The sequence below is a fragment of the Helianthus annuus genome, chromosome 1 (assembly GCF_002127325.2).
Source record: "Helianthus annuus cultivar XRQ/B chromosome 1, HanXRQr2.0-SUNRISE, whole genome shotgun sequence".
NCBI classification, from domain to species: domain Eukaryota; kingdom Viridiplantae; phylum Streptophyta; class Magnoliopsida; order Asterales; family Asteraceae; genus Helianthus; species Helianthus annuus.
This window is the reverse complement of record NC_035433.2, coordinates 147,225,592-147,241,729: the sequence shown is the minus strand read 5'-3', so window position 1 is coordinate 147,241,729 and position 16,138 is coordinate 147,225,592. Positions and strand designations below refer to the sequence as shown.

At 34.9% G+C, this 16,138-nt stretch overlaps 1 protein-coding gene across 3 annotated transcripts; it reads left to right on the top strand.

Moving 5' to 3' along the window:
• Nucleotides 1–11,112: 11,112 nt before the first annotated feature.
• LOC110883863 (two-component response regulator ARR1) lies at nucleotides 11,113–14,929 on the top strand. 3 transcript variants are annotated; one of them, XM_022131523.2, is made up of 6 exons: nucleotides 11,113–11,678; nucleotides 11,874–12,026; nucleotides 12,167–12,538; nucleotides 12,617–12,693; nucleotides 13,271–14,410; nucleotides 14,504–14,929. In XM_022131523.2, the coding sequence occupies exons 1-6, from the start codon at nucleotides 11,471–11,473 to the stop codon at nucleotides 14,585–14,587; spliced, it is 2,034 nt and encodes a 677-aa protein (XP_021987215.1). In that variant the 5' UTR covers nucleotides 11,113–11,470; the 3' UTR covers nucleotides 14,588–14,929. The 3 variants fall into 3 exon arrangements, with proteins under 3 accessions (XP_021987215.1, XP_021987210.1, XP_021987224.1); XM_022131518.2 differs by having other exon boundaries at nucleotides 14,501–14,929; XM_022131532.2 differs by having other exon boundaries at nucleotides 11,132–11,678; nucleotides 14,507–14,928.
• The last annotated feature ends 1,209 nt before the right edge of the window (nucleotides 14,930–16,138 follow it).

Sequence of the window (16,138 nt, the reverse complement as noted above, 5' to 3'; positions counted from 1 at the left end):
TATTTCCTTTTTACACTTTACCAATCAAAGATTCAAAAAGTTCCTTGATGGCGACAATAAGCACCATTCTTCGTTCTCAAATATGATTTAGAAAGATGATTCAAAACTCGATAGTATTTAGTTGTATTTTACAACATCCATAATACAAAATTTTTAATAAGAATGTATTTTTTTAGGATATGATTTTGTTTAACATGTTTTCATGTACATTTGGATTTCAAGGTGCTTTATTATGATGACCACAAGCAACAAAACTGGCACACAATATGGATGATTGTGAATGCAGTATTTCAGAGAAATCATATTCAAAAAAATAAATTGACACAATAACATCACTTTCTTTTAAAACTTATCAATTGAGCATCATGGAACAACTACCTAAAATTTTATGGTGTTTTATGGAGATCTCAATGATCAAAGCATATGTTTTGCTTCACTTAGTATAATTTCCATACCACTCACCTTAAAGTTTCTTTCTCTAAATTGTCAGCTTAGCAAATGATTATTAATTTATCATTCATAACCTTCTTTCATGCCTATTTTCTTTATTAAGTTTGAGTTATTCATTGTGTCTTTTGTGGAAATAACTTGTTTCTTGATCAGGGTAAAGACTATCATAACTTTTTTTCTTCATGTCTCTTTACTTTTTCGGTTTTCATAATATTTTAGTCTTATTTAAGGTTGAAACATAGAACATGATTATTTATTCAAATTTAAAGACTAAAAGAATATATTTTTTAATTTAAATAATTAAAAATGACCATTTTTGGACTTCAAGAGATAAAAAATGACTACTTTCTAAACCAAAAGAAAATGAATTTTATTTTTTTAAACTAAAGAAGTCGAGTCATTTCTATATAATCAACCTAAGCAATAGGTATAAAAAAACGTTATGACTTGCTGGTTGCCACATCATTATGGTGACCAAATAAATGCATAAAATTGGAATAGTAAATCAAACTTGAGTTTAAAAAAAATGAGTAATTTTAGTGGAACACCGGAACATACTAGAAATTTGATCACTATTCTACAAAGTTAGAGACGTGTTTATTAGGCTGGTGAATATGGGGTCCGTCCCCATACTCGTCTAGGAACGGCGCCGCCATAACACCATCCCCCCCTCCCGCGTCCCCGTCCCCGTCCTCACCGGCGACCTCTAGACGATCAAGACGATCCAATCTGGTGGGCCCCTTTGTTTGTGTTTGAATTTCAAAATAAAGATTAATGAAGTTTTAGTGATTTGTACATCAGGCATTACTACTTGTACATGGTGCATAGAGATTAAAAAAATAAAAAAAATAAAAGTGGTGGGGTATGATCATCTAGGACCATCCTCCCATTTCCACTAATTTTGTGGGATGGACCATCCTTGGGAGGACTATGATGTGACGCCTACGTGACGGATCATCCTCCAAAGGAGGATGGGCACCATACCCTCTAGCCTTAGGTCCCAACGAAGTGGCTTACACCCTAATTATTTTGTTGTATGAATGCGATATAATTTTGACCGCCTCCATGCATATTTGACACCTACCCAATTAACTTTTAAGCTTTTTTTTGCACGAAAAATTTGAATCACTGATGGACCACTGAAGTATTATCGTGCCATCAGCGGAACCATTCGATCATATCCATCTCCAATAGGCATAATGCTCATACACAAATTCAGGAGGAACCCCAATAAATATGAGAAAAACCCGCATTGTGAGAATCGAACTCAGGACCTATTGGTCCAAAGCCTTATCTCACTCCTAAGATGACAGTAGGTTATAAAGCCATGGGCAATTAACTTTTAAATTTACAAAGTTATACTTATTACTATTACGAAACAAATAAACAAAATATAATTAAACATATAAGTTTAAACATGTAATAAATCTAAACTTTTAAACTTGGGCTTCAACCTTACCCAATTTAAACTCACTCTAATTTATATAAGCCCCATTAAATGAGTCAATTGTATTACCCTAAGCCTCTCCTACCTAATGAATGAAGTTCAGAAATTAAGTAAGAGACAGCCTTAACAAAAACTAAGGGTGTACGGGGCGTCTTCGGGGAGTGGTTCGGTGAAGCCTTTCCCCGATCGGGAACACCGCCGCCATCCCCGCGGGGTCCCGAATCGGGGTGGCTTTTGGGTGTGGCCTTACCGATTGCTTTTGCGCGTGGATCGATGATATGACCATTGGTAAACGGTCGATTTTATTAAAAAAAAAAATTCAATTTTTTTTAAACAATATATACTAACCAATCTAATTCATTTTTTTACCACATTCACAACTCTCAAACCCACACCAAAACTCTCATTCCTCTCAATCTTTCAAACACAAAATGGATTCCAAGTTTCCGTTTCTTTCTACCCTACCCGACTTTCCCGACGATGGAGATGCATCGTCAAGAGATAGTAGCTTAGTTTTCTTCCAAAATCTCATCCAACAAGCGGAGCTACTAGACACGGCATCGTCTAGTAAAAAAAATTATGTCCGTCGAGATCGTGTGGGGGGCCACGAGACACTCATGGCCGATTATTTTGATGAAAATCCAAAATTTAGTGAAGATACTTTTCGTCACAGGTTTCGTATGTCCAAGTCTTTGTTCCTAAAAATTGTTAGTGACGTGGAAGCGTATGACGAGTGGTTTCAAGAAGGCTTAGACGGGAGAATGAAGAAAAGCTTTACACCGTTGCAAAAGGTTACTTCGGCAATTAAACAACTTGCAACCGGTAACCCACCAGACGAGGGGGACGAGTATTTAAATATGTCTGAAAGGACCTCTCGTGAGTGCCTTGAATATTTCTGCGAGACGGTATGTAAAAGGTATGGCGGTGAATTCCTACGTAGACCAACGAGCCACGACATCGCGCTATTGTATCAGGCTCATGAGGAGAGGCATCACCTACCTGGTATGTTAGGGAGTCTGGATTGTACACACTTCGTCTGGAGAATGTGCCCCACAGAATTGCGTGGACAATACATGAGAGGCGATCATCAATACCCGACGGTTATGTTAGAAGCGGTAGCGTCTCAAGATTTGTGGATTTGGCATGCTTTTTGTGGGCCAGCGGGTTCACAAAACGACATCAACGTGCTGCAACAATCTCCGTTATTTCTTGCTCAACGAAACGGAACGGCGCCAACTTGTCCATTTCAAGTGAACAACTACTTATACAAACGCGGGTATTATCTTACTGATGGGATCTACCCTACCTGGTCCGTGTTTGTGAAGTCTTTTCCATATCCACACGACCCGAACGAAAAAAAGTTCAAGAGGCAACACGAGGCCGCAAGAAAAGATGTGGAACGGGCGTTTGGTGTGTTAAAGTCGAAGTGGGGAATACTAAATCGTCCAATGCGTTCGAAAACGGTGAGAAAGATAAGGTCCATCGTGTATACGTGCCTTATTTTACACAACATGATTATAAAAGACGACGGAAGGGCGATAGCACCGGTTCATATTCAAGATCCTCCAGTCGAACCCGTCTTCGATGATACAGCCTATACGGAGCTCATTGACGAAGACACGCATTGGAGGCTAAAACACGATCTCGTTGAGCATCTCGGAAGTTTAGATTTGCCTCACCTTGAAGTTGATTCGGACGAGGAGTAGTTTGTTTTTATATTTTTCTAGGTTGAATGTATTTTTTTTTCTAGTTCGAATGTTTTTTTTTTTTAATTTAATGAAATGTCTTTTATTTAATTTTTATTTTTATTAATCTTTTTTAATTTACAAACATGCATTATTTTAGAAAAAAAAAAAAAAAAAACCAACTCCCCTAATAGGGGAGTGCCGCATCAAAAAGGGGTATTAGGGGAGTGTATTAGGGGAGTTGACGTGGCTTGATCTGGTTGGTTACGTGTAAGATGGGGGACTCACCTATTAGGTGAGCACCCCTTAGAGCATTCACATCCTAACCATCAAATTATGTGAGGAGGGGTTTTTATATTATAAAGGGTATAAAAAGTGGTTGTGAGTAGAGGAGAGAGAAAATGTTACTGTTCATCTGTATATTTGGGGGGACACTGTTCACCCGTTATAATTTTTTAATATATTTTAAAAGTGGTTGTGAGTGGAAGTGAGAGAAAAATGTAATGATAATATTATTTAATTGAAAGGAGAGAGAAAAAATATTTGTTTTTAGTGTAAATATATTGATATAGGAGTTGTTTTTTAGTGAAATGTATGTATAATTTGATGGATTGGATGTGAATGCTCTTACACCCTAAAAGGGGTCGATTCCCTCGATTAACGTATCGTGTACATGAAGCTCTCGTCTCACACCTTGCCTTTTAGGATCTAAGCGCCCTGGGGCGCATCACGTCTTTTAAAACCAATATTATATATTTGAAATTTAATTTGGTGTTTTTTACTATATGATCAGGTCCGAAAAAAACATCTAGAACTTAGCGACAGACGGACTGCGAAAATTTATAATTTCATAAAAAGGTTTTTGAATATACCATGTAAATAAATATGTGTTAATACTTTACATGTTTGACCTCTTTATCAAACACATAATAAGGGGTAGGGTGGTTATCACTTGTACAAATTCCATCACTCACAACATCTAATCAAGTTCCGTCATGTCATCAACCATTATTCCATCACTCACAACCTTTTTTAGTGAAAATGTCCATCACTCACCACCACACCCAACAATTTCCCTCACAACACTCAAATCATCACACGTCAAAAATTAGCACGCGTTATAAAAATGACAGCGTGAAAAATGAAGGTGGCGGTGGTGTTTTGTGATTTTCCACGCTTTGAAAAGTTCCATCACGTACAAATATGCCACCGCCCCGGGTGGCCTAATTGTGATAAATCAATCAAAAGAATTGGGACCCCGGATGAAATTCCAATCACTTTGGATGGTGGAATGCAACTGCATTTTTGTACCTTCAGAAAATGACACCTCTTTGGTCAACTTCCTTCTTATCCCCATGTCACATGATACATAAAACTTAAATGAAAACAATCGATTACCAACTTCTCTCAAGGGTAGAGTATTCATTACATTCAACTAAATTCAAGAAATCATGATAACAAAAGCTTTTTTCAATCCTTAAAGAGATATTCATAACGTAGTTATGATGCAATTTGTTACCCGTTTATCTGTCACTTTATTGTAATCGTCATGTTTTATATTTCAAATTCACAAACCCAAAAATCATTAGATTTCAAAATGGTGAAGAACAACATTCTATTGTCATTATGATCAAATCTACAATTAAGTACATCTATTAATCACGTGTACCTTATTGGTAAATTCATTTTTTATATTCTATCAATCCATGGTATATTGTGTTTTGTTCAATCACACGTCAAAAAAGGTTTATAAAACATGAAATGTAATGCATTTAAACACCTTGGGAGGAGGAGGTCTTGGGTTCGAGTCCCACAGACGACAGGAGTAAAGAAATTTGCCGTTCGAAAAAACAAGAAAGGTACAATTATGTAAGTAGCTACATTCAATTCAATCCGGTTTAATACGCTACGACTTGATAAAGAAACGTACTCGTGTCATTATCAACAAATCTGCTATTAAGTTCATTTATTAATCAACTATACCACAATTATTATATCTAAAAGTAGAAACTTAACATGTTAAAGTTTCAAAGGTTGGCCTATTTGAGTGAACACATGGTCCTTAGTTGGAAGGTACAACCTATTGAGGACCATAAAAACACTTGGTTCTCAAGCCTCATTGACCTACCAAAACCATAGGTGATTTAAAAGTCCATCCAATCATGGGCATTGTTGTTCATCTTTTTCTGACACGCTTTTAAAAACACTTCTAAAATTATCTTAAGACTTTGACAAGTTCTCGACCATCTTATCCTCACATTAGGTGATCTATATATTGACAAATTATAAGCGGTTTACGCGTCATTTGGGATGTTATTGCTCAAATAAAATTATTAGCGATATCATCTAAATTTGTTTTGATCGCTCTTTGTAGTCATCATGTTTTGGATGCCTTTTGGATGTAGGTATGATGTTTTGGGTTGTTTTTGGCAAGAAAAATATCAAAGATAACAATTTAAGATACAATGCAATGAATTCTAGTCTTAAAACTTAAACACCATGTCAAAGACGTTAAGTAGTGTGTTTTAAGTGTTAATTAGTGTGTTTTAGTTATGTCTTAAATTTCATGCCTAGAATTCATTGTATTTTGTCTTAAATTGTTATGTTTATTGTTTTTCTTACCAAAACAACCCAAAACATCATGCCTAAGTCCAAAACATAATACCTACATGTCAATTCTAATGTTTTCTCACACTTATCATAAAAAAATGTCTTTTTTACAGGAAGCTCACCCACCTTGAGTTTATTGCCCTTTTTACCGGAAGGTCACCCACCTTGGGGTTTCTATAAGATATTACAATATGCATCAATACCCATTATTGTTCACTTATCTAAATCAATCAAACCATCATCCTTATTGATTCCTAAGCAAAATACCAAATGCCACCTTATTTTTCGGTTATCAAATGCAATGCTTTTTCTATATAAAAGAAAATTTAATGAACGAAACCTAGCTAGTAACCCACATATCCAATTATCCATACAATCCAACTTCAACCCAAATACTTCTTCAAATCTTGCTTAACACATAATATTAAACCCTATGTCCTCCAAATTATGTTTATGTTATTAATTCGAACCAATAGTGTGTCTATGTGTGTGTATATGCAAATGAGTGTTTGGTAACCTTAAAAAAGCATAGAAAATCCACTTTGTGTTTACCACTCAAAGTCAAAACCTGACTCTTTATCGAAATCGTGTTTAGGTATTACAAACCTAAGCAAAACATGTGGGTGCACGTAGAGTTCTGAGTCCTAAACAAACCACAAAAATCTTAACACGCGATCTTAAGGATACACCACCATACTTGAATATTTAACACGCCGTCTTAAGGATACACCACCATATAAGTGTGAACAGTTGATAAGGTTTCTCAAGGTTGTTACTTTTAAGTTTATTTTTTCTAACAAATTTCATGAGAAATATATAATACTTATAAAAATAAAAAACTATAAAAACTAGTGTTTGTTATAAAATAACTGAACTGAATAAGAAAACAACTTCACTAGACGTGGATTCAATTATTGATGAATCCATGAGCATGTGGGTATATTCTAACCTTTGACTAAAGAAATAGATAGTGGCGACTACTGTCATAAATGTTTTTAAGCTTAAGCTTAGTTAATATAGTTGTTAAATAAATGTTTTTAAGCTCCAAGCTTAGTTAATATAGTTGTTAAATAAATGTTTTTAAGCTCCAAGCTTAGTTAATATAGTTGTTAAATAATTTAAAATATAAAATTCTAGGGTTTTCTAATCAATACAACATTTTATCATTATTTTTCAATAAAGAAAAAAAAACGGATAAAAAATAATCGTCAATGGTTGTAAGTTGGTCATTGATATAAAGCAAAGGAATGACAATTAGAGGTTTAAATTTCAAAAGTTGACAATCGAATAAAAACTTGTCCTTTATAGGGGTTTTATCAATGGAGTTTTTTTATGATGAATCCGGACCACCTGAACTTAGTCCATCTTAAAAGTCGAAAATCAAGTTTATCGTCTTTTATTTGATTACAAAACCCATTTTTGTTTGCAATTTTTTTGTTAGAGCATCAATAAAATGGGAAGTCACGAACACCACTGTCAGTTTGCCGCTCCCATGCCCTCACGAACAATAACTTCTCTGTTTGTCCTCATGAAACAACTTCTCTGTCCGCCCTCACGTTTCGGAACATCTTTCTCTCACCACCCATCTCAGAACCATGGTGTTCCTCTCCCGTAAACTGTACTTCTCATGTATCATGCGACTTCTCACTCAAGGGCGAAGTATAGAAGGGGCGGGAGGGGGCGTTCGAACCCCCGAACTTGTTGTGAAGCTCAAAAATCTCGACGGAAGCTATTCATAATTTTTGTCTAAGTATTATAGGTATTTAAAAGATAACAAATATCAAACTATTTACCAAATAAAAATGTATTTATAAAACGGATAGTATGTACTATTGATTTGTTGATGCAAGAAAAAGAAAAGAAAAAAGAATATGATTTAGTATGGAATGATACTTTGCTTTACAATCAAGTGTCTACTATTAAAAACAGAATTTGGCTGTTTACTTTACAAAAGTTTTTGGAAGTTGTAGCATGAATGATTATACAACCTATGTTGACCACCATTTTTGAGTAATTCCATAAAGAAAATGGCAAAAACGTAATTTTCTAGTGTTAGATGTGGGAAGGGTTTTCGAACTATGGCTTCTTTAGCTTAGCATTGCTCTCCATTTCTTGGATCATCAATTTACTAGCTTTATTAAGTAAGTTTTATGTTAATTTCCGAAGCTAGAAAATCGTGATAATCAAATAATGTGTATAATCGACTTACATAGTTACATATCATATTTAAAGCAAAATATATAAGCGTTTATTGATTTCGTATATTTTTAGGTGAAATGATTTTATAATGAACTTGTCTAAGAAAAATTTAAATATATTATCTTTTTATTTATGATCTGTATTTCTTATATTTTTTTAAACTTTGCCCAACTTTAACATAGTTAAGGTTGTAACTAAAATATTAAAGAAAAAATTGTATTAACTATGTTATATGATTGATTCTAATAACTTGGATGAATATTGGTATTTTTTTAATTAGATATTTTAAGGTTGTACCTAGATATATTCATAGGAATTTTTTGCTAATGTATAAAAAGAATCCATAAAATGAAACATCAATAAGGACTTGTATGTCAACTTATATCTCTGAATCTTCACCAAAAAAAACCACCAAAAAAAAAAAATTAGTAGTATTATTTTTCATTCATTTCGTCATAATCATGATGACAATTTTATTTTCAGAGTTTTGAAGATGCTACAATAATGAAGATTTGGACAATCTCATACCAGTGTCATGGGAATGAAGATAACTATTAACTCCCTTTAAATTATTTTCAACCTTCGAAAATAATATTTTAAATAGGTGCTGAATACGTGTTTTAAGAAAATATGTATTATAAATTCCATGATAGAGGATCCTGTACATTAATCCAGAAGTATAAGAAGTGTATTATGACACTATATATAACATTATATAACACCATATAAACACCGTATAACACTATGTAACATCATATAACACCATATAAACACTATGTAACATTATATAACAAATATAACACTATATTTTGTCTAATATAGATGTATAGTGTTATATTTGTTATATAATGTTATATAGTGTTACATAGTGTTATATGCTGTTATATGGTGTTACATAGTGTTATATGGTGTTTATATGGTGTTATATAGTGTTATATATCGTGTTAAAATACACTTCTCACACTTCTGGATTAATGTACAAGATCCCTACTCTCTTAGTCATATTATAATTTCAGTGAACACCAAAATACTCTAAAAAAACATTGTTAAATATAAAAAGGAATACTATTTATTATTATTATTATTATTTTGAATTACAAATTTGGATCACTGAATGACCACTAGAGTATTATCGTGCCACCGGCGGAACCACCCGATCATATCCATCTCCACTAGACAATAATGCCTATACACTAATTTAGAAGGAAACTCAATAAATCTGGGAAAATCACTCTTGTGAGAATCGAACATAAGACCTAATAATCCATAAGTGTTATCTAACTACCAAAATACCACTAAATTATAAAGTCATGAGGAAATAGAATGAATTATTAGCCGAAGAATTTACATTGAATGAAAGGAATATATTGTTTCAAAATAGTAAAACTATAATAAGATGGTCTAAAATCAGTCAGCTTTACTCAAATTTAGTAACTTCCACATATGGAATCAAGTTCTCAATTCAGTTTAGGATATAGTATTTTGAAAATAAAGAAATATCGTTCAAAGATGGAAATCGTTCATGGATATTACAAGACCATTGGACGAAATAAGAGAAATAAAAACATATACGTAAATGTACTTAATCTGAACTTTTACTACCACATCTTACAAATTATAATCATTTTTCATAATTAAGGAACTTAACTATAACGGTGATAAATAATAATATTAATAAAGGTATGCAACATACCAGCGAATATATACATACAATTATACATACTAAACAGTTAATAGACATGCATCAGCACGACCATTTTAAAGCTTGTCGATTAGGCCATTTTTTAATTTAAATAAACGACCAAATCTTGATTTCCTCCGGCACCATTGAAGATTTGAAGTGGATATTGCTCTATTATAAAGAAAATAAACATATATACATACACATACATATATATATATATATATATATTATGTTTAATGCTCACAATTTTATTTGGCTGGTTTTAACGAAAATTTTAAGCCAAACCGCTAAATATTGTTTTTATCATAACAAACCAAACCAATATGGTTGTCAACAGTTTAACGGTTTCAAGTCAAAATCTTTTTAAAAGCGTAGTATTATACCATTTTTCAAATAATAAGGATAATTCATGAGGATGGTAAATAATATTCTTAAAAGGGAAAACATAAATGTCTAGCAACAGGTTCGATTTACAGATTACACTTTGTTTTCTGGTTCTAAACGGTAAACCAAACTCAAAAATTGTTAAACAGTCAACACTAAACTATAAATCGACTGTATACATTCAAACGAACCTACTGCCTTTGGTTAAGCGGTTCAGTTCGTTTCAACTACATGTGGAAAGAGAAAGTAAAAAAAGTAATGAGACTAAGAATTTAGAGGTATAAAAATAGAATTAGCTATATATAAACATATAAACACATAAACAGTAAACACCCTTATTGTAATATAAAATGTCATTTTTAATTGTCAAGACATGAAAGAAAGTAAATAAGTCATGTATCATGTATGACATGTTTGCACTTGCACATGTGATATGGGTTTGGCTGGCATGGGTTAGTTAACATCATACATGAGCTGGATCCACACTCAACGGAGAGACCCACTTTCTAATCAGCATCAGCAACAATATAATATAATAAAATAAAATACAAAACTAAATAATTAATTATTAAAAATTAAAACAAAAATAAATCCAAAAAAAAAAAAACTTCAGAAATTGAAGCACAAAGCCATGTGCCAATATAAATCTCACAAACACCAACCAATAATTTCTTCCCCCTTTCATCCTCTCTCTCTCTAAACCTCCAAATCTTGCAAGAATTTCAGCTTCTTTTTGCTTCTATTCTTCTTAATCTTCTTCTTTTTGTCTAAAAGCAATCAAATTTATCTGTTTTGATTCATACCCATGAATTTTTTTGGGTAATTAAGTGTTCATTTCAAGAAATTAATGAATCTTTTTTGAAGTGTTCCTACTTCTCTCTCCAAAACTCCAAATCTTGCAAGAAATTCATCTTGATTTTCATCTTTTTGTCTAAAAGCAATCAAATTTATCTATTTTGATTCATACCCATGAGTCTTTTTGGGTAATTAAGTCTTTATTTCAACAAATCAATGAATCTTGGTGGTGGTCAAGTGGTCAACAAGCAACCCATGATGCCCAGTTCTAGTGGCGGTTCTTGGAAGTCCTCCGCCGCCGCCGGCGGCGGTGACAGCGGCGTCTCCGATCAGTTTCCGGCAGGTCTCAGAGTGCTGGTTGTTGATGATGACTCAACTTGTCTCATGATCTTGGAGAAGATGCTTAGACACTGCAAATATGAAGGTACTGTTCTATCCATAATAATATCCATAAAAATCTTAAAAAGATTATTAATTTGTGGTGGAAAATTAAAATTGACAAAAACCCAGTTAGATTTAGGGCTTGTTATGATCATGATGAAGTTTTTGGGTTAGAATTGTTAAAAGTGGTTGATTTTGAGGTTTTCAATTTTGACTTTTTTTGGTCAAACTGTTGCAGTGACTAAATGTAACAGAGCTGAGGTTGCTTTATCCTATCTAAGGGAAAATAAGAATGGATTTGATGTTGTTATAAGTGATGTTCATATGCCTGATATGGATGGATTCAAATTGCTTGAACACATTGGGCTTGAAATGGATCTTCCTGTTATTAGTAAGTCAACATCTCCAGTTTTGACTTTTAGTTTCTGATCTTGTCGTTGACTTGATCACCGTTCGAATTCGGTGATCTGTTTGGTTTCAATTTCTTGATCTAATTGTCGATGAAATTTGACGGATTTGCTCGAATTACAGTGATGTCTGCTGACGACAGCAAGAGTGTAGTTATGAAAGGCGTTACACACGGGGCGTGCGATTATTTGATAAAGCCTGTTCGGATTGAAGCGTTACGCAACATATGGCAACACGTGGTTCGAAAACGTAAACACGAGTGGAAAGATTTCGACCAGTCAGCAAGCGCTGATGAGCAGAAACAGCCTGAAGAACCTGATTACTCGTCGTCTGCAAATGAAGGGCATAATTGGAAAAACACGAAAAGGAGGAAAGACGAGGACGATGAAGCAGACGAACGGGACGAGTCTTCTTCCTTAAAGAAGCCTCGGGTTGTTTGGTCGGTTGAACTCCATCAACAGTTTGTAGCAGCCGTTAATCAACTTGGAATCGATAGTATGTCAAATTTTTTTACACCTTTTGTATTGTTAACGATTAAGTTGATGTAAAATTACTAATTTGCCCTTTCTACAGAGGCCGTCCCGAAGAAAATCTTGGAGTTAATGAATGTTCCCGGGCTAACTCGAGAAAATGTTGCCAGCCATCTTCAAGTAAACTTCTTTTCGAGTTTTTTTTTTTTTTTTTTTTTTTTTTTTTTTTTTTTTTCGGTTTGAGTAAAATGCCATTTTTGTCCATGAGGTTTGGCCAGTTTTGTGACTTTCGTCCAAAGGTTTGTTTTTCCGCATCTGGATCCAAAAGGTTTGAAATCTTGCCATTTTCATCTGGCTCGTTAACTCCATCCATTTTTCTCGGTTAAGTCGGGGGTAGTTATGTCTTTTTTGCTAACTTAAAGGGCAATTTGGTTTTTTTCACGTTATGTACAAGCATTTAGCATAATGTACAAGTTCTCAAAAGACCAAATTGCCCTTTATAAAAAGACGAAAATACTTCTGGCTTAACGGAGAAAAATGGATAGAGTTAATGAGCAGGATGAAAACGGCAAGATTTTAAACCTTTTGGATCCAGATGCGAAAAAACAAACCTTTGGACGATAGTCGCAAAACTGGCCAAACCTTAGAGACGAAAAGGGCATTTTACTCTTTCGGTTTTGAGTTTTAGTTCGTTGTTGACTTGTTATGTGATGCATTAAATACTTTTATTCATCACAACTTCAATATTTTGTTGCAGAAATACCGTCTTTATCTTAGAAGACTCAGCGGGTCGCAACATCCAGGAGGGATGAACACGGGCTTTATGGGCGGGCCCGATCCGGGCTTTGGTTCAATGTCGTCGCTTAACGGGCTTGATCTTCAAGCGCTAGCAGCCAGTGGTCAACTCGGTCAACTTCCTCCACAAAGTCTTGCAACTCTTCAGGCTGCGGCTCTGGGCCGGTCAACTAACTTGAAGTCTACTATCTCGGTGCCGGTTATTGATCAACGAAACATTTTCAGCTTCGAAAACCCGAAATCACGGTACCCAGAAGTCCAAAGTCAACATTTGACTAATAATAATAGTAGCAAACAAATAAACTTACTTCCAGGAATACCTACGAACATGGAACCGAAGCAATTTGTGAGTATGCATCAATCGGGCCAGCATTCGTTAGGAAACATGAACAATCTCGTTCTGATGCAGATGGGTGGTCAAAGTCAAAGTCAAAGTCAAAGCCAAAGCCAAGCTCAGTTGAATACAAATGTTCATAATGGCTTGAGGCAGCCCGTTATGTCCAACGAGATGTTGACACGTGGCGGAGTGGTTGACATGGCACCGACGGTTTACAATCCCGTCGTATCGGTATCACAAGCCTCGTCTCTCGTTAATTTCTCGATGGGTCACAAAACTGATTCTTCCGGAAGTAGTTATTCTCTCGGGGGTAATTTGGGAATTCCAAATCTTCCGAATACGTCATCAGCCCTCCAAGGTGACAGGAACCTAGATACGAAGGTCTCGAGAAAAGGGACCGTTCCAAGTTACGATATTTTTAACGATTTGAATCAGAATCGCGATTGGGGTTTACCAGATGTCGGTTTGACCTTTGACCAGAATCAACATACAATCCAAACAGGATTGGATGCCTCAAATCCGTTGTTACTTCAACATAACCGTAGTTCGGGCCGAGATATGGGAGGGCAGAATCGTAATATAACTAGTGGTAAGGTGATGTTGTCTCAAGGGTTTGAAACTAGAACTCACCATAACGGGTCAAATGTTGGTCAACATCGTACCACTTATGTCAAGACCGAAAACGATAACGATGGAAGCTGCCATAGTACACTATACTCTGAACAATACGGTCAAGATGATCTTCTAGCCGCAGTTCTAAAGCACGTACGTTTCTAAACCTAGTAAATGACTAAAATACCCTTATAACCCTTCGAACATGTAAACAAAATACTAACTGTCGATTTTGTTATGCAGCAGCAGCATCAACAACAAGAAGGCGTTGGACAGCCGGAAAACGAGTTCGTATTCGACGGGTACGCGTTGGATGATTTACCAGTTTAAACAAGACATGTACTCTGTGCATCGATTGTTGTACATAGCTCGACTTCCGTCAAAATCCAAGATTTGTTGAAATTCCGGTAGCGTTTTATATTCATGCTGTGAATATGGTTATTGCCGGAGACGCTTACGATGATGTTACTGCTAAAAAACGCACGGTATGCGAAGCATTACGTGTTGAAAATTTTTGACTGCTTTAGGTAGCTTTACGAAACCGAAAATGTAGCAAGGAACAAGCAGGTTTGATTTGTAGGATTGTGAATTTGTTTTTTTCTGCAAAGATTTGAGTATTGAGGATATACTGTAATTTCTGTTAAAGTGTTAATTTAATAATGCTTAGGTTTGTGCCGGTTTTTAAGGTTAGTCTTTGTTGTTAGGGGTGCAAACGAGCCGAGCCCGAGCTCGGCCAGGCTTGAGCTCGGCTCGGGCTCGGCTCGTTTATTATCTATTAATTAGTATATTAAATAAAAATAATATAACTAATAGACTTTTTAGGCTTGCGAGCTCGATAAGTAAAGCTCGGGCTTGGGTTCGTTTACTAAATAAGCTTATTTTTAGGTTCGAGGTCGGCTTGTAAACAAGTTTAAATAAGCTCGGCTTGACTCGGCTCGTTTACACTAAGGCTCAACGAGCCTAACGAGCTTCACATGTGAGGCTCGAGCTCGGGCTCGATAAACAAACGAGCTTTGTTTTGAGGCTCAAGCTCGGCTCGGCTCGGCTCGTTTCGAGCTTTTTCTCGAGCCGATCTAGAGTAGCTCGCGAGCCGCTCGGCTCGTTTGCACCCCTAGTTGTTCTTACTTATTGTTGTGAAATGGGGATTTGACTTCATTTTAGAACCATAAATGTTGCATCAAAGTTGTTCTTAATGCTATAATATAATTGTTAATTTTTTCGACGTCGGTTTCTTATCGTCGTTTGAATGAAACCGACTTTAGATGCATAATCAAGACAGAAAATCGTCATGCAAAGATCACGGTATCTAATCGCAGAATTGGTCTGGTCGAGCAGGGTAACGGGTCAAAACTGGCCATTTAAAAGACGGGTCATTTCAAAAAATGTTTTGGGTCTAAACGGGTACTTATACTCGCTCCAGACACAACATATGCACGATACTCAACGGCATACCCATTATCAACAATTGCTAGGCTATCGTTTCCATGACGAGCATCATTGGTTGCCTCGTCATCATCGTATATTAAGGATTTGAAAAACAAAGAACAAAACGATTTTGTCAATAATATTAGAGTTGTTTTTATAACAAAACCCAAACTCCCAAAGCTTTGCATCTTTCATTTCTTATCATTGTTATTGTTCTTACTATTTAGAGTTATTTTTATAAAAATCTAAATTGATTACTTTTAAGTTAATATATGATATTTACTAACCATTTATCTAAGTTTGAGTTAAATAATAATTTAGTGAATAATATTCGACTATTTGCTTTGATTTTTATATTAGCTAGTTACTAACGGGTTGAGTACTATATTAGTTATTAAAATTAATAAAATATAAACAAAGAAGTATAATAGGTTTGGTAAAAAAAAATAAATAAAA